Source organism: Scleropages formosus, chromosome 3, assembly GCF_900964775.1.
Source record: "Scleropages formosus chromosome 3, fSclFor1.1, whole genome shotgun sequence".
Taxonomy (NCBI): Eukaryota; Metazoa; Chordata; class Actinopteri; order Osteoglossiformes; family Osteoglossidae; genus Scleropages; species Scleropages formosus.
Window position 1 is genome coordinate 8,507,169 of NC_041808.1, and position 22,309 is coordinate 8,529,477.

At 45.0% G+C, this 22,309-nt stretch overlaps 2 protein-coding genes across 3 annotated transcripts; one reads left to right on the top strand and one right to left on the bottom strand.

Annotated features, from left to right (window-relative positions):
* Positions 1-218: 218 nt before the first annotated feature.
* LOC108923820 (ribosomal protein S6 kinase alpha-3-like) lies at positions 219-15,024 on the top strand. Its single transcript, XM_018734808.2, has 22 exons — positions 219-589; positions 2,447-2,491; positions 6,614-6,730; positions 7,500-7,581; positions 7,760-7,840; positions 7,953-8,032; positions 8,122-8,228; positions 8,337-8,374; positions 8,516-8,658; positions 8,750-8,820; positions 8,937-9,025; positions 9,286-9,350; positions 9,546-9,648; positions 10,078-10,202; positions 10,467-10,592; positions 11,170-11,259; positions 11,337-11,495; positions 11,574-11,735; positions 11,825-11,901; positions 12,050-12,167; positions 13,267-13,407; positions 13,490-15,024. The coding sequence occupies exons 1-22, from the start codon at positions 512-514 to the stop codon at positions 13,610-13,612; spliced, it is 2,220 nt and encodes a 739-aa protein (XP_018590324.2). The 5' UTR covers positions 219-511; the 3' UTR covers positions 13,613-15,024.
* Positions 15,025-15,824: 800 nt separating this feature from the next.
* LOC108923819 (zinc finger protein 189-like) lies at positions 15,825-20,767 on the bottom strand. 2 transcript variants are annotated; one of them, XM_018734807.2, is made up of 4 exons: positions 20,427-20,767; positions 17,841-19,370; positions 16,828-17,232; positions 15,825-16,743 (listed from the first exon to the last, which is right to left on the bottom strand). In XM_018734807.2, the coding sequence occupies exons 1-4, from the start codon at positions 20,433-20,435 to the stop codon at positions 16,210-16,212; spliced, it is 2,478 nt and encodes an 825-aa protein (XP_018590323.2). In that variant the 5' UTR covers positions 20,436-20,767; the 3' UTR covers positions 15,825-16,209. The 2 variants fall into 2 exon arrangements, with proteins under 2 accessions (XP_018590323.2, XP_018590322.2); XM_018734806.2 differs by having other exon boundaries at positions 15,825-17,232.
* Between the last annotated feature and the right edge of the window lie 1,542 nt (positions 20,768-22,309).

The following is a 22,309-nucleotide window of genomic DNA, read 5'->3' on the forward strand; positions in this document are numbered from 1 at the left end:
CAGACTGCGGTACTCAATATAAATCGATATATCGCGGTATATTGCGAGAGGTCGTTTCTTGTGACGTCACTAACACGCCCCCGTATGGGTGGGGTCGTCTTTGGGATCTCCCTTTCCGCTCTCCTATTCCCCCCTCCGGCCACACTTGCTTCTGCTGTATAGAGAACGGAGCTCCGCCTCTCCGGTGACGTAACTGACGTCACTGCGAGCCTCGTTCGGACAGCCAGGTGAGGAGCCCGGCGCCATGTTGGGGAAAGCGGAAGTGAGCGCTCGTGCGAGCGAGTTAACGGGGGCAGCGGGCGTGTGAAGAACGAGAAGAGAACGAGGGGGGTCTGTGTGTATGTGTGTGGACGGCTCGCTGAGAGTGTGTCCGGGCATCGTCATCGCCATTATCATTAGTGTCGTCATCGACATCGCCGTCTCTAGAGTCTAGCGGCTCCGTCAGTGGCGCGAGACTACTACTAGCCCCTAGGAGAGCAGAGGAGCCGCGCTCCGAGTCCGGCAGCCCGACATGCCGCTGGCGCAGCTCGTGGCAGACCCGTGGCAAAGGATGGGGCTGGGCGCGGGCCTCGCGGAGGGGCCGCCCGAGGTGAGCTCGCTCGGCACTCGTTCAGAACTAACTTACTTAGACCGGCGCTTGCAGCGCTCTTACTTGTGTGACTAAGTAGCGCGGCGGCGGACACTCTCCGGTGAGGTGCGAGACACGACTCGAGTCGTCGCTTCGCTCCGCCGCCGGCAGCTTTAGCGGAAGTTATGAATCATAACTCATTCCTGGAGTCATCTTAGTGTTAATTAATATACATGTTGTCTGTCCTCACGGAGATCAGGGCGCGGCTCGTGAGGGCATTTTTTACACACCCACACAGGTTTCATTCTAACCAGTGTGTGGGCGGCACGGTGGCGGTGGAGGGAGTAGGACGGTGGGTTCGATCCCCGGCTCAGTCTCTGTGAGTTTGCATGTTCTCCCCCACCGTGTCTGTATGGGTTTCCTCCGGGTGCTCCGGTTTCCTCCCACACCACAGTCCAAAGACACGCTGTTCAGGTTTACCTATAGTGAATGACAGAGATAGTGTGTTCCACTGATGTATGGATGAGTGACCCAGTGTAAGTAGTGTATCTAGCAGTGTAAGTCACCTTGGTGAATAAGGTGTGTGGGCTGATAACGCGCCATGGTTCATTGGAAGCGCTTTGGAGAAAAGCGTCTGCTAATTAAATGTAAATTTAAATGTAATAACATTACAGTAATACTAATAATCATAACTTACCTTTGTTGGGTCGCTCTGGAGAAGTGTGATTGGGATCTCTGAGTTTGCAGTCGGGGATTTGTCTGGACGGCGGTGTTGTCCAGAACAGCCCGTTTCACTGTGTTCACATGTACACTTTTCTCTCTCTCTTCTGTCCGGAGTAACTTACACTGATTTCCTCATTCATACAGCAGGGTAATTTTTACTGTGTCACTTAACAGTAAGTACAGTGACATTGAAACTTGGAATATTCAGCATGAAGGTGGCAGTTCTAACCACTGCACCACCTTCTGCTCTTCACACCACCTGTCACCAGTCAAGGTGACATTATCAGCACATGGGATGTGAATGGGGGGGGGGGGGGGGGGTAATAGTGTAAACACTGTGTTAATACATGGTGTCGGGTGACCCCACTAAGTGGGCTGTTGTGATTGGCTGATCAGTTTTCCATTTACCTCGACCCTTTGCTGTTGACCTTTTTTGATTCACTCATTTTGAACTTGTCTACCCCAGCTGAGACTCATGACCCTCAAGTCCACATGCTGGTTAATCGAACCCGCTCCCGAAGCAGAAACTGCGACCCTTGTCTAAAGCAGGATGGTGCTAGAACCCTCTCCGTGCCCGTAGACGCCTCGGGCTGCAAATTCTGAGCCGGTTATCTGAGTCCCCACGTGGAGTCTTTCCAGAATGATTGGGCACACTGCATCTCCTCATTGTATCCAGTGACACTCTCCTTGCTGGAACGTTCCGGAAAGTTGCAGCATCGTTTGGACAGTCTTGGCAGATTACCGCTGTGCTCGGGTCCCTTGTAGAGATGCCTTTGCCCGAGCTGCAGTCTTAGAGTGACCAAGTCCTGTGTTCATGTTGTTGAGTCTCAGTGCTTGTGAATGAAATGGTTTTTGCACCTTCATCCTCATGATCACAGGCAGTCATGTGCTCAGTGGAGGTGTAACCTTTTTAGAAGATGCTCCTGGTGAATAACAAGTACTAAGAAAGTGAGTCCATTCGCTCACTGATTGCAGTGTGAGCAGTGTGTAGCTGTGTGTACATGTACAGCCCAGGGGTGTGTTGTACAAATGTGTGTAGCTGTGTAACCCACGCGGAGGTGGTTCTGCTCATAATTGTGTGGGTTAGCCGATTCCTGTGTGTGTGTGTGTGTGTGTGTGTGTGTCAGACTTTGCTCATGTGTTTGCGTGTTGCAGGTCTTGGACGAGTCCATGGGTGACGAGGACACTCCTTCCTGTGCTGTAAGTGTCCCGCATCTCTTTGTTGAGTGTACAATCATAATGTGTTTTTGTCTGGAATTTCTGCTGGAATTTGAAAATGTAAAGGTTATTTTTTTGAATTTGATAGAAGCTGAAGTTTTATCATTTTTCTTTTTGAAAATCAGTTAAATTTTATGCCATCACATGGCTGCTTCTCGGAGTATAGCAGCCTGCCTGCCCTGAAGGTGGGAATGTAGTCGCGTTGGAATACGCTGGCTCCATGTGCTACAGGTGTTGGCGTGAAGGATTTTCAACCCTCGGCCAACAAATGACAGTCGAGAGCACCCAAGCAGAACAGGAGTGTGGGACCACCTTAATTCAGCTCACTTCCGCAGTGTTTACAGCTCATGTCAAGTGTTCCTGAATGTTGTTGCTCATTAACAGAACGAGAAATGTCACGTGTGTTTATGGGATGAATTATTCGGCGGTGAATCTAAGTTTGTGGAGACAAAGTGTTTTTATTGTCATTGTTTTAAATTAGTTTTAATGTGGTTTGAAATGAATAAAACTGTTAAAATATTCTGTGTGTTTATAATATATCTATTTTAGTTGGGCAGTAGGTGACATTGAGATTGAAACTGTCGCCTTGCATTTGAAGGGCCCAGGTTTGAATCATTCTGCTGTGGTACCCTTGATTAAAGTGCTTACCTTAAACTGATACAGTAAGAAGGGTAAAAGGGGGGAAAAAAGGGGTATATCAGTGTAACTAATTTATCACTGCAAACTGCTTTGGGGAAAAAGCATCAGTTAAATGAATAATACTTTTTCTCAGAATCTTATTGGCAAATATAGTGACATTAACAGGCATTAACTGATTGTGACTTAGTGACAAAAGTGAAATTTAAGTTATTGACAAAATGAGTCAAACAGATGTCCCATCTCAGCGGTGTTTGTATGTTGAGGAGCAGATGCATTAACCACTGAGATGTTGCTGTGAAGTTGATTTTATTTTTCTGTAGTGCCTTTCCCCACAGACTCCCTCAGAGCACTTAGTGGAGTATTAAACTCACCAGACACACATAACAGACACTGATGATGTTAGACAGTTCGAAAAAGGTGGAAATGGGAAAGGAGAGAAGGCTGACGTGGTCCCGTTGCCATGGTTATGAGCCTCCGCAGGTCCTTCTCCTTGCTGGGGTACGGATTGGGGTCCTGGCACAAAAACAGTGACATTAGCAACATTGTCAGTTTATTATCATTATGATAATAAAGGTTTGTTGTATAACACAATTTATGCATCAGAATTCAAAATTGCAGCCATCACTGGGATGTGTTTTATTAGATAAATAAGAAAAGTAGACAAATCTCCTGGTCTGTGGTGGCACTGAACACCAATATGGAGGTGGAGCCAGATGGTCTATAGTGGGACTGAGTTCTGGTACAGCAGTGAAAGCGGCAGGACTGTGTGTGTGTCTCTCCCCATCTGTGTCCACGGCGCAGGCAGCCCAATATCTCTGACCCTTAGTTCTTCTTCTGGTACAACTTTAAAGTGGAATTTTTTGACTGCAGGGGTGGAAAGCAGGTGACGGTGGAATGGGTGTTGGGTTTATGTTAGGTGGGGTTCTATATCGGGACTGTTTTCAGTACACAGGGATATGGTCCCAACTGCAAATGAATGATTACCAAGTGTTTTAAATCCACAGTGTCACCCAGAGGAAGAACATTCAATATACTACAGCATCTCTCTTGCACCGCTGGACCATTACACCGTAGCGTCTCCCCTCTGGCGGAACCTACTGTCAGAAAACATTGCTTGTAGGAATGCGTTACTAAAAACATTGATTGATTTAATGTGGCAGACTTTCTTATTTGCCACATCTACCATCGCTTACAGTCGAATTCTATTTATAAAGCTATGGCCGAATCGCAGAGGTGGTGGCGTCTGGGGGGCGGTTTCTTCCTGCCATCTGCGCTCATTCTGAAGGCCACGTGTCGCTGCCTCTCCAGACTCGGGCTGAGATGGAATATCACACACCACAATACATGTGAAATACGTTGGATCAAATGTATTATCAGAAAACTGCAGATAAAGTGTTGGGGTATTTATAGTTAGTTCAGCTTCTACCTTTCAATGTTTGTGAGTGTTTACCGGTGAGATCCGTGTCGATTATTGGTGTTCGCTTGGAGGGTTCTGGTAATTTATTGGTGTTTACTGCGGGATTCTAGTCCTTTTATTAATGTTTACTGTGCGCTTCCTGTAGTCTTTTGCTTTACCTGTTTTTTTTTTTTTTTTTTTTTAACCTATGTTTATTCATGTGTATGCTTGCCTGTATCTGGTTCTGTACAAGTGCAGCAGCAGGGACAAGTGGAGGAAGTTATTCAGCAGGTAGCTACTAGGATGCTCTTTCCTTTTATTGCTTTTGACTTTTGCAAAGAAGTGATGTCTGTTCCATAAGTTTTGTGACAGGCAAAAATTTTTTCCGAAAACTGCCCTCCTCGTGGTACAGGAATACACTCGCATTCGGAGGGACGTTAGAGCCACCACAGGAGCCCCCTTCTCGTGTTGCCATGTGACTATGTATAATCCTGCATCTTATGTTTTATGCAATTGATTTTTAAAGAAACATACGTGTGGTTTTTGTTAATATCAGTAGTGATTGTCGCTCTTTTCTCTCATAGCACAGCTCAAACATGGCAGTTTGCTGTAAGGATACGCATCAGTGGGGATTGTTGTGCTGCACAGGTGCCTGATGGTAGTACAATGCAACATGTTGATGTAGAATTTAAAGACTCGGAGTCGAGCCGAATGAATATGCCCATTTGCCATTATTAGAACTGTTGTAATCTGAAACTGTGCATAAAATCCAAATAGCATAATAGTTGGGTACCTTAGCTGCCTTGTTAGGTTGTGTTACGACAAAGAAGTCTAAGTATTGGAGCAAGTCGGTCCTTATTTGATCACGTGACAACTTGGGATAAAAGGGTTCCATACGGGGTTTGTATGATCAGGTGTTCGTTTACCATACTTGGATTTTTAAAAGTTGGAAAGGTTCAGGCGCAGGATAAAACTATAATTCTTCCATTTAGATTAATAACAAGATGATTTCTAAAAATTTGATGCACAATATGTTGTATGGAACATCCGGCGATTGAGAATGTGGGCGATGTTCCACCTGGATTTTTGGTGACATATATTCCCTGAGAGATCATCCATCGCTGACTGACAGCCCTTGTCCTTGTTGCCACTGTGATCATGTGGGATAGAATAGAAACTGGGGACAGCTGGTAGCGTAGTGGTTACAGCTGCTGCCTTTGGATCCAAAGGTTGTAGGTTTAATCCCCACCTCTGGCTGTTGTACCCTTAAGCAAGGTAATTACCATGAATTGTACCAACTATTGTTGTTAACACTGTAAATTGCTGTGGCGAAAAGCATCAGCTAAATGAATAAATGAAATATACCTGCCAGATGTGTCCGTTACAGGAACGCATAGGCAGTAGCTTCTATTCCAGACCTGCTGAAAGGAGGCACCGATGAGCTTAATTGCACCATTTAAATGGGACACAGCAGCAAGTGAGGGGCTACTTTTTTTGCTGCAAATCAGAAGAAGTTTAACATTCTGTAGTGCAGACTGTCAGCATTCAGGAACCTTGAGGGGTCGGTGGTGCAGACTGTCCCTGTTGGGATGGTGTCCATTTACCGTGTTTCACTAACCTAGACTCTGTCTAGGTTGTTCGGTCATTAGTTTGGCATGGTGACTCTCAGGATTGGTCCTGAATGAATTATGCCCAGGTGGGTGGGTCCTTGAGCCAAGGTCAACCATTGCTGGTGCCGACAAGTTAAATGACAGGGAGAGGAGAGAGTGCAAGAGGATCTGTACTCAGAGAGTACTGTGTCATTAGTCACCTTCTCTGCACCCACTCTGTTACGTGTGCCGTGGGGGTGGCATGGCAATTGTGCAGCGGCTTCCAGTGAGCGTGGTGTGTGTGTGACGGGAGCGAGTGAGGACACGCAGGGATGGGCGACGGGACGTCTTGGGCTGGACCCCAGCCATACCGCAAAACCTTCTGTCTCGTACATTGTAGCTTTGTGGGACCTGTGCTTGCAAAGCATGTACGTACAGACCATGCCTGACCTTGTCCTCTCTCCTCCTCCGCCTCATCAGGATGAAGGCTCTGTGAAGGAGATCAACATCACCCAGCTTGTGAAGGAGGGCTCTGAGAAGGCCGATCCAGGACAATTTGAGATCCGCAAGGTTCTGGGCCAAGGCTCCTTCGGGAAGGTGAGTGCACGGTTGTGTGTGTTTTTTTGTGCACGCACATGCAATAGGCTTGTCGGCTTAGCAAAAATATTTTATTCCTGCTATGCGTGTGGATGTATTACAACATGGAGTCATCAGTGACCGAAGTGCTGGCACTGTAGTTGTTTCCAATTTGTGTGCAGTGAGACACTAGGCTTCTCTCATCTCTGCGGCACCAAGCCCTAGTGTGGAAATGTTGATATCTAAGGCAGACATAATGCCATTCCTGAGGAGTCCCTGTGGAAGCAAACTCTTACCTGGACATGGCAAATCACCAGCTATTCCTAGAGAGCTCCGAACTCCTCCAGTCTATCGCAGCCATCCCATCTTTCCTGCCACTGTCACCGAGCTACTGTATGCTATATGCACTACTATATCATTTTTCATTTAGCAGCATATGGACCAATGTCTTTCCTAGTTTCATCACAGAAGGACAACTTCTTAAATAATCAAGATATAGGAGTGTAGCTGTGGGCACACATGCAGTGGGCCTGTGACAGTAATATGTCTGGAGATGTTTCTGTACTTTCTTTGAGCAGTAAAGCAATAATAAAAATAACCAGAGGTCAGTAGTCAAAAAACAATACTACTGCTTTCTAAACACAAGTGCAGTTAAGGTAGGTGCTGGTAGGGTGGATGTGTGCCCATTCTACCCTTTAAATAGAATGATGATCGTGTAGGATACTGACTGCTTGCTTTCAGGTGGAGGAATCTTTCATCTTATAGTGACCCTTGACCTTTCACCACACAGGTTTTTCTGGTGAAGAAGATTGTAGGCCCGGATGCTGGGCAGCTGTACGCCATGAAAGTGCTGAAGAAAGCCACGCTCAAAGGTGAAGATTGCTGTTTTCTTGGGTTATGTGGTGGGCACCCCATATTTAATTGTGGCCACTGGCAAGTGGCCTGTGTGTTGCTGGTTTTAGAGTGAATAGTTTGTTCAATTAGATATTTATGGTTGAATCGATGCTATCTGTAAATGCTGTTTGGCCCTGTGTTTTGTGTGTGTTATAGTGCGAGACCGTCTTCGTACCAAAATGGAACGAGACATCTTGGTAGAGGTGAACCATCCCTTCATAGTGAAGCTGCATTATGGTGAGTCCTCACTGAGAAGGTTCTGTAGGCTGGAGAGCATTGATGGTTATGAAGGGTGGAAGGAGGTGGGCTGATTCAGAAGATTCTGAATGTAATGTTTGCTTCAATCCAGCATTTCAGACGGAGGGAAAGCTCTACTTGATCTTAGAATTCCTCCGAGGAGGAGATCTCTTCACACGTCTTTCCAAAGAAGTAGGTGTCAATGTGTGAGTAGTGAGGGCTTCCTAAAGAAAGAGATGGAGTTCAGAGTGTATTTTGTCATTGACTCATTCCTTTGTCAGGTGATGTTCACAGAGGAGGATGTGAAATTCTACCTTGCTGAGCTTGCTCTGGCATTGGACCACCTGCACAGCCTGGGCATCATCTACAGAGACCTGAAGCCTGAGAAGTACGTCCCATTCCTGCTTACTGCTGTCGCTGTTACACAATTGGCCATTGTTTGGAGCCTCTGTGGCTCTCAGTGAAAGAAGTGACTAATGTTCATGTGTATCTCCAGCATTCTCTTGGATGAAGAAGGTCACATCAAGTTGACAGGTATGCAACTCATGATCTAAATATTGTGTCAGAATGACACAACATACAGTACGTGCATCAGATCAATATACTTGCATCTCCTGTGTGTGGAGAATAAGATTAAAGGATGAAAGACTGTGAGCTGCCACTTTGTGTTTGCAGACTTTGGACTGAGCAAAGAGTCTATAGACCACGAGAACAAAGCGTATTCCTTCTGTGGCACAGTGGAGTACATGGCCCCGGAGGTCGTCAACCGTAGAGGCCACACCCAAAGCGCTGACTGGTGGTCCTATGGGGTGCTTATGGTGAGAGGGCTGGGGCTCGTGGTGTCACTTTTCTCCACCTTCCTGTTTGCCAGGAGAAGCCAGTATGTGACATCATGATGCTGTGTTTCAGTTTGAGATGCTCACCGGGACCTTGCCATTCCAGGGAAAGGACCGTAAGGAGACCATGACCATGATCCTCAAGTGGGTCTTTTCACCTTTGCACAGCCTTTAGGTTGAATACTGCTGATTTTTGATGTTTCTTGTTGTAGAAGAATGAGCAGAAGTTTGGTGTTGATGTGTGACCATGTTTCCACCAGGGCCAAGCTGGGGATGCCACAGTTTCTCAGCCTAGAAGCACAGAGCCTTCTGCGTAACCTGTTCAAGCGAAACCCAGCCAACAGACTAGGTAGAGGGGTTAATAGTCCCAAAAAAACTAGGTATAGGGGTTGACAGCACACTATGTGGACAGGTGGATGGGTATGTGGATGGGTTAACAAAGCCAACATGGTAATATACTAAACAAATGAGGTGAACAGGTTAGCCTAGGCATTGTAAAGGACGTTACAGTAGATGCTGGTGAATATGATAGTTTGGTTGGTGAAACAGATGATACAGGGGGCTGGTGGTTTGACGGACGCAGTCATGGATGCTGATGTTCTACTGTAGGGGCTGGACCAGACGGGGTCGAGGAGATCAAGAGACACCCGTTCTACTCCAGTATAGACTGGAATGTAAGTGTGTGTCCAATGTGTGTGTGACTGAAGCACACTCAGTTATTAGATACACACAGCAGAGTCACAGTTACCTACTACACACTGATATATAACTGACTCTTTGTTGATGTGAATTCTTTTAAGGTTAGCATGCGTATGTGAGAGGTCCCCGTTTTTCTAGTAGTTCTCAAACTCCTTTGTGTTTCCTGATAGAAACTGTTCAGGCGAGAGATTCATCCTCCATTCAGACCGGCCAGCGGTCGACCTGATGACACTTTCTACTTCGACCCTGAGTTCACGGCAAAAACTCCCAAAGGTAAAGGGACAAACAGTGTGACAAACTTGCCCTCTGTCCAGTGTGGGGGGCCTGACAGTGTCTGGGTGCCATGGCCTCGAGCAGGGGAAGACCATCGACTGTATCTTCAACAGTTTCAGTGGGCACCAACCATGAGAAGAGGTGCCTTCGACAGGTCCTACAACACTTGAGTTAGTGTGTTTCATATTCCAGTATGGCGCATTGTGTATGAAAATAATTGGCTCTGGTACATAAAAACAGGAGTGTGTTTGTGGCTGTGTGTGAGGGTGAGAGAGACTGACCCACAGGTCACTCCGTGGTCAATATTTCAATAAGCTGGACTTAAGAGGGAGAGTGGTCAGCATCAGTGCTTTGTGTGAGTGGGTGTGTGGTGTATCGCCACTTTGAGGTATTATCTGTATCAGTGGTTTGTGTGTGCTTGTGTCCCAGACTCACCAGGCGTGCCCCCCAGTGCTAATGCCCACCAGCTATTCCGTGGCTTCAGCTTCGTGGCCATCAGTCCAGAGGAGGAAAGTGAACCGCTGACCAGTGCAGGAGTGCACTCCATCGTCCAGGTACACATACGCATTCTCCATTGTCCAGGTACACCCACCGTCATTCAGGGAGGAACATACACGAGCAGTGGCTGGTGTACTGGTAAAGGAGACATGTCCGTAGTGTAATTAACATGAAATGTTTAAGAGAAGGTAAATGGTAGTTGCAGTGCCACAGTCGAAGAGTGTGTGTGCGTGCGTGCATACAGTACATACATGGATATTACTGCGTAAGTGTATCTAGATGTTTATTCCAGTAAAAATGTGTGCCACTGGGTTGTGCAGCAGTTACACAGGAACACAGTACAGTTCAGCGACGTATACGATGTGAAGGAGGACATCGGTGTCGGGTCCTACTCTATCTGCAACCGCTGTGTCCACAAAAGCTCCAAAATGGAGTTTGCGGTCAAGGTAAGACCTGGACTCCAACACCATGCGGTTCAATATATAGCGCTCAGTCAGGGTTTGGTATGAAATACATTGGCTCCTCCTCACCCTGACTAACTCCAGATTACAAATTTTTCAAGAAAACCATTTTCCACATTTGAATTGCTTTCTTAATGAATCTTTTCTTGCATTTGTGTAGAGCAAATGTAACCTGATTCTTCTGAGCCGATAGATGTTAGCATATTTTATAAGTATATATATATAAAATGTATACAATAAAATATATAATGTAAAATAAATTATATAATTACATAAAATACATTGTTTTCTAAATGTGAAAGGCAACTTGCATTTCTGTTGCCGGCCAATAGGTGCCAGTAAAGAGCATAGAAACAGAATTGCATTGTTGAACAGCCTTAACCTGAGTACTGGAGATGTAACCTACTCAGTAACAATGGGGTTAAAACGGAACTCATAGCAAAAGGGGGATGAAAACAAATTAGTTATTAATTTTTAATTTGAGGAGTATTTGAACCCCATACCAAACTCTGATGTTGTTCTTCACCTCAGTGGCCAAATCATGCTGTTTGTTCGTTCTAAGATCATCAACAAAGCGAAGAGGGACCCCGCAGAGGAGGTGGAGATCCTGCTGCGCTACGGACAGCACCCCAACATCATCACCCTCAAGGATGTGAGTTTGACCGTCCGACCCTGTGTCGCCAGTGAGTCTCCAGCATGTCCCGACCTCACGGGTGCGTCGCTGTGTAGGTATACGACGATGGACGTTCAGTCTACCTGGTGACGGAGCTCATGAAGGGAGGAGAGCTGCTGGACAAAATCCTACGGCAGAAGTTCTTCTCGGAGAGGGAGGCCAGTGCAGTTCTCTACACAATCACCAAGACCGTGGAGTACCTGCATACTCAGGGGGTGCGCATCTCTCTCCTATTTCAGTGCTCAAACATGTTGGCATACACAATATGAGACATTGGTGCTGCCTGCCCCCAGGTGGTCCACAGGGACCTGAAGCCCAGTAACATCCTGTACGTGGACGAGTCGGGGAACCCCGAATCCATCCGCATTTGCGACTTTGGCTTTGCCAAGCAGCTGCGCGCCGAAAACGGGCTCCTCATGACACCCTGCTACACGGCCAACTTTGTTGCCCCTGAGGTTCGTCCCTCCATCCCTCTTTTTGTCTCTCCCGCTGTCTATCTCTCCATCTCTCTCAGCTCCCTTGTTTTCTGTTTTCTACTCTCCAGGTGTTGAAGAAGCAGGGTTATGATGCAGCCTGTGACATCTGGAGCCTGGGGGTCCTGCTGTACACCATGCTAACGGGGTAGGGCTCTCGGGAGGGTAGTATTCAAGCTATTCTAATGGAGGAGGGGTCTTATGGGTTTAATCTGAGTTGTAGGTGTAATTCTTGGGTAAAAGGACTGGGCTGTCACGCAGTTTCTATGGAAACAAGGTCAATGTGTCCTCCTCAGATTCACCCCGTTTGCGAACGGGCCTGACGACACACCAGAGGAGATCCTGGCACGGATTGGCAGCGGGAAGTTCTCTTTGACAGGCGGGTACTGGAATTCTGTGTCTGCTGAAGCCAAGGTACATGCACACCCACTCAAACAGTCTCCAACTCTACGAAACCAAGCAGACACGATCACAGGGCAGCAGGTGCCGTAACGCTTAGTGTGGTCACCCTGCAATCAAAGTTGTATGATAATAGCTCATTATATGAGGGTTCAATGTATTTAGTGTAACCCTGAGATGTTATCATCCAGTTTCTCCATGAAAAGATAGTAATGTTGTATGTTGATATATTTACAGGCTTCCTACATTTGACACATTGTTTAGTGTGTATTACACTGTGCTTTCTATTATCCATTGTCCTTTTTGAGAACTCTGTGTCCCCATTCTCTCCTATGGTCATGAGCGTTGGGTAATGACTTGAAGAACAAAATTGCATGTATGAACAGCTGAAATGAGGTTTGTCTGCTGGATGACTAGGTTCATTCTCATGAGAGGGTGAGGAGATGAGCGATCCGGAAGAGCATTGGAATAGCTGCTGCTCCTCTAGATTTGGAGGAGTGAGTTGAGGTGGTTTAGTATGTGATAAGGCACCCTGGTCAATTCCCCTTGTAGTTATTCCAAAGATTCCACTGGAAGGGGGGGACCTCAGTATGTGAGAGAAATTACATCTTTCAGCTGGCCTGGGAACATTTGGAGACTCCCCAGGAGGAGCTGGAGACAGTAGCAGGGTAAAGGAAAGGTTGGTCCTACTTAACCTGCTTCCAACGCAGGCCTCACGAGGATGCAAGTGCAAATCGACTGATCTCGACCTATGTTGAAAATAATATTATTTATGGTGTAAGTCGTGGTTTTCATGCTTATCTGGAGGCTAAGCCGCAAGATCTCGTATGAAAGCAGCCAGATTGGCATCTCAGGCTCTGATGAACTATTTCATTTTATAGAAAAATTGCCATGAATTAAAACCGCTTGTCATCACCGCAAACCTGAACAGCAGCCCGTTGTGCAAGTCCAGATCAGTAAAATGGTTCATGTAGCTGGCAACGATGATGAATCCCACTATATTTTACCTGTGTTCTTTGATATCTGTATTAGGGTTTTGCTCATAAATGCAGATCTTCTGGATGACTTATGGTGATGGTGATAACTTTACTGTGAGCTCTTTTGTTGAACCCAGGACCTGGTGTCCAAGATGCTGCATGTAGACCCCCACCAGAGGCTGACTGCTGCACAGGTGCTCAGGCACCCCTGGATTGTGCACCGGGACCAGCTGCCCAAGTTCCAGCTCAACAGACAGGATGCTCCTCACTTAGTCAAGGTGCACTTTGCTCTCCCGTTTCTCTTCCTGTCGAGGCCGTCCGAACGTGGTCACGGTGGCTGACCTCTCCCTCCACCCACAGGGTGCAATGGCCGCTACGTACTCGGCGCTCAACAGGAATGTCTCTCCCATGCTGGAACCCGTGGGCTGCTCCACTCTGGCTCAGCGTAGGGGCCTGAAGAAGTTGACATCGACTGCCCTGTGACCCTTAACCCCTCACCTTGCACCTTTGGGACGTCATCCTAGAATGTACTTCAGGACACACTGGGCCGCTCTTCGGCACCCCTGGCGGAGGTCATAGGGGACTCAGAAGCACATTCCCCTTCGCCAAACCCCTCATCACTGCTGCCTCAGAACCAAATTGAAAACCGAGATTGTCCTCTCCACGGGTGTTTTATCTCCCTGTGCAGATTATTTTGTAAAAATTACGGATCTTTACACGAAAGGTTATAAATTTAAAGTCATATAATGTATTTTTTATTCTTTTAGAGTTTTGGTTTAGTACCAGGTATTGGGTTGGATTTTTAGTCCCTGGAGACAGGATGGAGGTTCAGTTCCTGGAGATGGGATGGGATGAAAGTTCATTGCTTGGGGTCGGGATGGGATGTGTGTTTTGAGAATGCTGATTGTCTTAGTACCGTGCTAAGACTGAGCATAATGGACACCTCATCTTTATTAATGGTAGTGAATTTTGGTCTTTGTCTCCCCTCTTTGCCATGTTCCTGTTTTTTTTTCCCTGTTTGGATTACCAGTGAACAGTGCGAGTCCACTTGTTTTCACAATGGCTTTGGTGAACATGTGTAATGAGGAAATGAGGCACCATGTCTTCCCAGCTCTCCTACAGCAGTTACCACAGATGTAGGACACCTGTGTGTTGCTTTGCTTCCACTCTCCTCCTGTCCAATTCCTCTTAATCAGCTTCTGTCCAGGGCAGCCCTCACTTTTCACTGGTACGTTATGTTGATGTCGTGTATGTTGGTGCTTTTTTTTTTTTTGCTGTGCTCACCAAGAGCATTAGTGGTAAACACAACATGAGCTTCTGCACTCTGCTTGCTTTTACTCCAACTTCTACTCAATCAGGTAGAAAGCCGTGGTTCTGATGAGTGAACCTGTGTGGCAGCCAGCCGACCGCATGTCCAACCCTCAGAATACCGGTCCTAATGACTCCCCGATGCATTTTTAATCCCCTTTAAAGGACAATAAGGGACAAGAGTGACAATAAGGGATATTTTACATTGTGACTTTTAATCCAGTTTTTAAGAGCTGATTTGAAAACTGTATTTTTGTATTTGTGTGGAGAATCAGATTTTGTACTCTTGTGCTTGGCTTGTTAGGGTGAGTATGTGGCAGGGACTAGCAGGTTAGTATTTTTATAATTAAAGTATATATTTTTTCTGAAATTTAAGTTTCAGGGGGTGCCTCAGCACCCACAGTCAAAGGATAATGCAGATGAATTTTGGAAAATTCCTACATTAATCTCTCACAGCATTTTTATATTTTTAAAGCACTGGAAAATAGTGTCTGCTTGTGTATTTATGTCATAAGTTGCTGCAGCTTTGAAACCTTATTGGGAGACAAATCATTTGTATTGACAATAAAAGAATATTGCGTAGAAAACATTGTCATTTATGGTCAAACTTAGTCACTGTGACAATCTGTGAAACCAAAGAGCAGGAACATTCTAGCAGAACCACAACTCACCACAGACTTTGTAAGGAATTGGTTCATTAAAGCTTACAGTAGATCTAATGAATATTTTGCCAGAGTGAACATAGTGAGCCATCAGTGTTGAATTTGCTGGTGGGAGAGCAGACCCTCTTTGTTCCAGTAGCTGAACTATCTCATCAGTGGATCTGGAGCTGAACCCCATAGTCCATTGCAGACAAAAACCTGGACAGAGCAGGTGTTCTGTCCTGTGGAGGGATGCTGGAAGTGTTCCTTCTCCAGGGAGGACCCCACTGTGTTTTTTAGGTCTTCAAAAGAAATCCCCCTATCCTGTAACCCCTTACCTTTCTCTTCTACTCTTATGAGGTCAACTCTGTCATAACATCCTGCTTGTCGGTACAAACCTCTGTCCTTGCCCTCTCGTTTGCATTCTCCATTTCGACTATTTCCAGCCTTTTTACATCACTTTCTCTAAAAGCACAATTTCCATTGTCTTCCTGTTTGAGTTAACCTAGTAATTCCATTTTGCATTGGAACTGCTCTATCATCTTTCCACATTATTCCCCCAAAAGTTTATGACCTTCTGCAGAACTTCCCATTGCTCCACTTTCATATTTCCTTTCTGTATACACCTGTCCCCTAAAGGGACAAGTTTCTTAAATACATATGTGAACAAGCTGGAAAGTTTACTGCTTTTACTTTACTGAAACAGTTCATGTTTTTTCAGAATGAAGGAGATGATCAGTGGCAGCATAATTAAAAGGAGTTTTTATTAAGAGGTTGCCCTCTAAGGTAGTCATAACACCCAAGCAAAACAAAATTGACATATTCAAGGTCAAAGTTCTATAAACCACTTACCTAACAGATTTATACACTGCACTGTAACACCAATATACAATACAAATTTCTACCCAAAGTAATAAAACTCAGTGTAGAAATGTTAAATATGGAATTCAACTGATTGTTCTATATTAACAGAGCACATTGTTGAACCCAAGGCACTGACCATATGACCATTCAGCTCACTGGTGACAAACTCGACATGAGTGACGTGTCTGCATCCTCTGTGAGGCTGCTCTATAAGGACAGTCAGTTTTCATAGCATTGCCGTGGGAGGAGGCTGAAGGCTGTCCGTCCTCAGGGGGAGACCTCTGTTTGGAGATCGTCATGCGTCGCACTCACGGTATGTCCCTGTACCCCATGAGTCTGCTGGTGCTTCCTAAGACCACCTTCTCTGTAAAAACTTTTCCCACAAAGGGAGCAGCTGAAGGATCTTCCTCCTCCTCGGTGGATCTGCTGGTGAACAATGTGGTCCATCAACACACTGAAGCTCTTCCCACAATGGGAGCAGGTGTATGACCTCTGAGCTGCTCTGCTGCTACTGTTTTCCCTCGACTGAATTTGCTTGTGGTTTTTGACTCCACATGGTCTAGGGATGGTGGTGCCTCCACCCTGGTGGCACTTTGAGCATCGCTGCACTTTCTCTGCTGCCAGACAATGATCAGTCAGAAGGGTCGTCTTGCTCTGTGATTTTCCACACTGGCTGGAACATGGCGCTCCTCGACACACGCCACTTTGCTGATGTTTTTTCAAACCCGGAATGCGGTAGAATCTTTTCCCACAGTGGGAGCAGCTGAATGGTCTCTCTTCCTTTCCATCTTTTCTGTGGATCTGCAAGTGTACGATGTAGTGGGTTGAAGAGTTAAAACGTTTCCCGCATTCGAGACAACGGTATGTTTTTATCCCCTCGATTACCTCCTGGGAGCAGAATCCATCTGTGGTGAGCCTTTGGCTGTTGAGCACAGCAGCATTCTCGCTGAAGAAGCTCTGCCCACAGGCTGAGGGTTGATGAATTTCTACGGTGTGAATCTGCTGGTGTCTCTTCAGGTTTTCTGTTCTTCGAGTCTCTACAGAAGAGGTGTCTTTTGTATCAGATACATGCTTATTCATTTCCAAAGACTCTGAGTCTCTGTGATCCACCTGCTCTTCTTTCACTTCCTCCACGATCACAACGTTTTGGTAGCAGCCCTCTCCAAAGGGGTCATTCCCATCAAGAAGGCCGCTGTCCTGCAAAACCATCTGTGATTCTTCACTCAGTGACATTTTGTCAGGATTGTTGGGTTTTCCTGCATTTTCAGCCAAATTGTCTGTGGTTTGTTTCTGTGGGGCGAGAATTGAATTAACACAGCAAATTAATTTTAGAAACAAAGATGTACACTCAGTGGTCATTTTATTAGGCTGAACAGAATGTCCCAGACAAGCTCAATCACAGGAGAATCAAAGTCCAGAGTTCACTTGCAATGTGAAAGTCCCTGGTTGGATTCCTCATTCCCTCTGGAGCAACCATGATTAAAGTACCTATACTGCCAACCCTTCCTATTTTCAACGCTGGGTACGAAGCTAAAGATTACTAAATTCTGTTTTCCAGCAAAGGAAGGAAGGAAGGGGGGGCACTTCTGGAGAACTTTGATCCTTTTGTATTTAATGTAAAAACTATGACAATAATAGCAATGACTATGATAACCTCCCCCAAAATGGGTTGTTTGTGGTGGCAGCTATGCCTATACAGCTGGATAATTTTTCTGCTGCATTAGTTCAGGGTACAGTTCAAACCTGGGACCTTCAGGATACAAATCAACTCCACCACCTGTCATCCCCCATTTATTATTGTACTAAAACTTTGGTAAGTTGTGTCATTGGCCATTGGTGAAGATACACCATGTGTACACTTTTTTGTAATCTCTCTCTTCCCGACTCAGGTAACTCACCATTGATGTCTCCCCTTTGTCAGTCAAAGGACTTGTAAAGTTCTGAAGGACTATGCAGGGCTTTTCTTCTGATGGTCCACCTTCTTCCAGAGTTTTCTTCTGTGTGTCACTTTGCTTTTCCAAGTAATGGCACTCTGTACATTTCAAGCATGGACTAAACTGCAGTGAACCTTTAATGTTACAGTTCTTTCTCTCAGTCTTGTGATCCATCACCAGGTCTTTGTTCATTCTCTTTACATTTTTAGGTGATGGTGAGCAACCATTTCCTGCAGAACTTTGCTTATGGACACAGAACCTATCCACCGATGTGTCTCTTTGAGTTTGCAGGTGCTGCTGGAGTGTGAGATCTGCTGAAAACATCTTCCCACAGTAATAACATGGAGGTGGTCTTAAATCCACAAATTGACTATCACATTCAGAGCACTTGGATGGTTTCCTCATAGGGCGAGTCTGCTGATTCCTCATGAGAAGACACTTTGAGGTGAAGGACTCCCCACAGGAAGAGCAGCAGAGTGCTTCCTCCTCTGCGTGCTTCTGCTCATGTGTTTTCAAACCCTTCTCTCTGTAAAAGGTTTTCCCACACTGACTGCAGCTGAATGGCCTCCCTCCTTTGCCATTCCCTCTGTGGATTTGCTGGTGTACAAAGAAAAGTGACAGTGAAGCAAAGGTTTTACTGCAGTAGGAACAGCAGTATGATTTCCATTTTGCAGGCTTCACCACAGTATGAGGCTTTTCATGGTAGTGTTTTTTCAGACTATGCTCAGTGGGGAAGCTCCTCCTGCATTGGGAACAGCAGAAGACCCTCTGCCCAGCATGGCTCTGCCCCATGTGCTTCTCATCCAACTGTTTTGAGCTAAAATTCTGAGGACATGTGGAGCAGCAGTACAGCTCCTTGGTGGTGTGAGTCTGCTGGTGCTTTGTCAAAATAGACTTTTTGGAGAATAGCTTGCCACACTGAACACAGCGGTGCGATGTCCCTCTCATGTGATTCTGCTCATGTGCCTTCAGACCCGACTCCCTGTAGAACCTTTTTCCACACTGAGAGCAGTTGAAAGGTCTCTCCGCTCCTCGTTCTCCTCTATGTATCTGCTGATGAACTATAAAATGCGACAGCGTGGCAAAGGTCTTCAAACAGTGGGAACAACAATATTTCTTACTTGGAAGGATTTCTTGGAAACTTTGCTTCTCACATTTGTAAGTTTGCTGGTGTGTTTCACAGTTATCAGATCTCAAACACTCAGAGCACTGTGAGCACTTGTATGGTCTCCTTTCAGGATGTTCTTCAGTGGATAACATCACACTGCTTTGGAAGTTTGCAAAACTTGGCTTTAATTCCACCGTTGTGTCTAAATGGTCTTTTTCCTCATTCAAGTTGGTCAAAGTACTGACATTCACATTACAGACATCTTCCACATGACTTTCTGTCTCCCACAAGGGCTCTTCCTCTTCTTGTTTGAGCTTGGAGATTAATTCTGATTGACAGTCTCCACTGTGCTTTACATCCTCAGAATTTCCAGATATATTCATGATCTGTCAAACAAGATGATGAGCACATGAAAAATACAGTACTTCAAGGCATACTTACAGGTGATAATTTCCTTGTCAGTGTTCTAATATAATAAAAATTCTTACATATAGCACATTTTAAAGCAGCTACTCAAAGAAATTTGCAGTGGTTAAGAAAGATGTATAGATTACAACTGTGATTACAGCATTTTAAACAACTATGACAAAGAACAGAATCCATTCAGTTTCATGAAACACTTGTCCTAAACAAGCTCACAGTGCTCAAGACAGTCTATTTTGAAAGCTTGGCGTGTGAACACATAACAGCCATTACACAACAATCAGGAGCACTCAATCTCACTGCCTTTTGCTGTCTCCCAGACATACAAACCACAAGCAACTTAGTCACCAGTTCACTTGAAACACATCTTTGGACAGTGCGAGGAAACCAGATCACGTGGAGGAAACCCACACAAACAGAGAGACATGCAGAATTCATGCAGTTCAAACCCGGTTTGATCCCACATTCAAAATTACTGGCCAGAAGCTGTGAAAGCACCCACTACACCACCCGAGAAAAACCGAATAAAGTTTGAATTAAAAGAAATTACAGAACGGTAACTGATGAGGAAAAAGGAACTGGAAAAAAAAAAGCAAAAATGTGTGAAGGACAAGCAATATTCATCACGTGGAACTTAAGCCTGGATTTAAAGGTGGCCAGAACAGTTCTGGTATTCTGGATTTAGATTTTCTATACATTTTCTTCATATTTAACAGATAATTGAGTTAAGAAATTTTGCAAATTCAGTGGAAAAATAAGTGTTTTTGAGCCTCAACGGTTCACCTATTAATTAAATTAATGGTAATGTGTTACAAAAATTCTTTACAAACTGATCTTATGCGAGGGAAACTCATAAGACCCCGGGGTTCTGTGTAAAAGTACATAAGCCCAGCGTGTCACGTATTAAAATTGTTAATTGAGTAAGAGACCAGCAGTTCGTTTTAATAAATACATGTCAGTTATAATCATGAATTATATACGTAGTCGTGCGCTAAATGAAGAGGGAGGGAGGGACTTACGCTGCGCATCGGTTCTCCAATGTTTTAAATAAATTTTATTTTTAAAAAAAAAAAAAAAAAAAACGTTTCCAGTGGGGAAAAGCAGACAGTGAGTGTTTATTTCGCAAAGGTCTGCCACTGTTTCCGCACGCGCTTTCCTCGTTCATCAAACCTGTGCAAACACACGAGTTCGAGTCAGTCTGCTCTCCATTGGGGGGAACGACTAAAGGTCCAGTCGCAAGTCTTTAACGATATCACAGCTGACCGGAGCCTCCCTCCGCCGCCGCCGTCGTCGCTCCTCTCAGGCCCCCCGCACACCCTTCTTTGTTCTTCCTCCTTTGGCAGCCATATTGCCACAGTATGAGTCGGTACCCATAATCCTTTGCGTCGTGACCCCGCCCACCTACAGGGCGAGTGGAGGATCTTCGGACAACCTTCAGGGATAAAATAAATAATTTCGGATTTGCAACACTTTCAGCGGCGAATTTGTCTCTTTTATTTTACTTGCATTAGTTTCGTACAGTCTCGTTGATATTGCTTTATTTGAGAGTATTTTATAACTTAGAATGATGGTCCGTTTCAGTTGCTAACATTTGTGTACGTTGGTTACTGCAACATTTTTTCGCAGAATATATCGCACTACTATCTTAAACAGATTGTTACGAGGAGGAAAACTAATGCTGAGAGAGAGGAGTGCCACATAACTAGCAAACAAGTAGTCCATTTGTCTACATAAACTAAAGATGTAAATTAAGAATTGCTCATTGTCATTCTTCTACGTGACAATGCATAAAATAAGCAATTATATCTTATCAGTAATCGGCAAAAAAAAATGAGAAAAGTTTTTAAGAACACGCTAATTGAAAGAATTTCATTAATGCATTTTTTTAAATTAGCGTTTTGTATTTGTTCCTTGCTTGTTTGTTCATTGATATTAAGTGCCTCTTCAAGTGTTTCTGCAGCTGCACGCGGTGATAATAAGCGACACGTTCATTGGTCAGTAACGGCAAGTTGTTGGTGACCCCGCCCCCTCCGTGCCCCCCTCCAGCTTTTATGCGCGCTTGCTGCAATTAGAGTAATTATATATACAGATGGAAAAAAGAGAAACAGCACTAAAATTTCAGCCTTCCTTGCTGAAATAGCGATAAATAATAGTATGAAAACAAAACAGTACAATAACAGAAAAACAGCACCTGTGACTAATTAACAGCTGTCTTGCAGTCCTTCAGTATGTAGTGTAACCAACTCTTGTAGCTGTCACTGCTAGAGATAATAATGTGTAGATCTAATGAACCTCTGAATCTGCAACTGTGGGAGGCTATTCCATTCCCAGAGAAGAGTTCTGGCTGTTGGAAAGTAAAGGTCCACGGTTCCAGATGTTGTGATCCAAAGCATCCCAAAGGTGCTCCAGGGGTTTAAGGCCTTTGTACAGGTGACCTGATCAGGCATTGTTCCACCTGGACCTCACCGGGTAAAATTGCACATACGTTCATTTTGACGATCCTTTTCTCCAAAGCAATTTAGAATGTTGTGCTACCAACAATTACCCTATATACACCTGGGTAATATTTAGTGGAGCAATTTAGGGTAAGTGCTTTGCTGAAGGTGAGATTTGAACCTGCAGCCTAAGGGTCCAAAGGCAGCAGCTCTAACCAGTACAGTACCAGCTGTCCCACAAATGAACCTTTGTGGGTTTGGGAAGCTGCATTGCTGCTGGTCAGACAGCTGAAACGAAAGAAAACTTTGTTAGTTTTTGTACGGTTTTCTTATTCCATAAAATGTTTCTTTTCTCCATTAAATGCCAGACTATGAGATGTTATCCTTCCTAAGAGGAACACAGAAAAGCTTCACTAATAATAATACCGAAGCAGCTATTTGGTATGATATTAGCCTTACTTGATGGT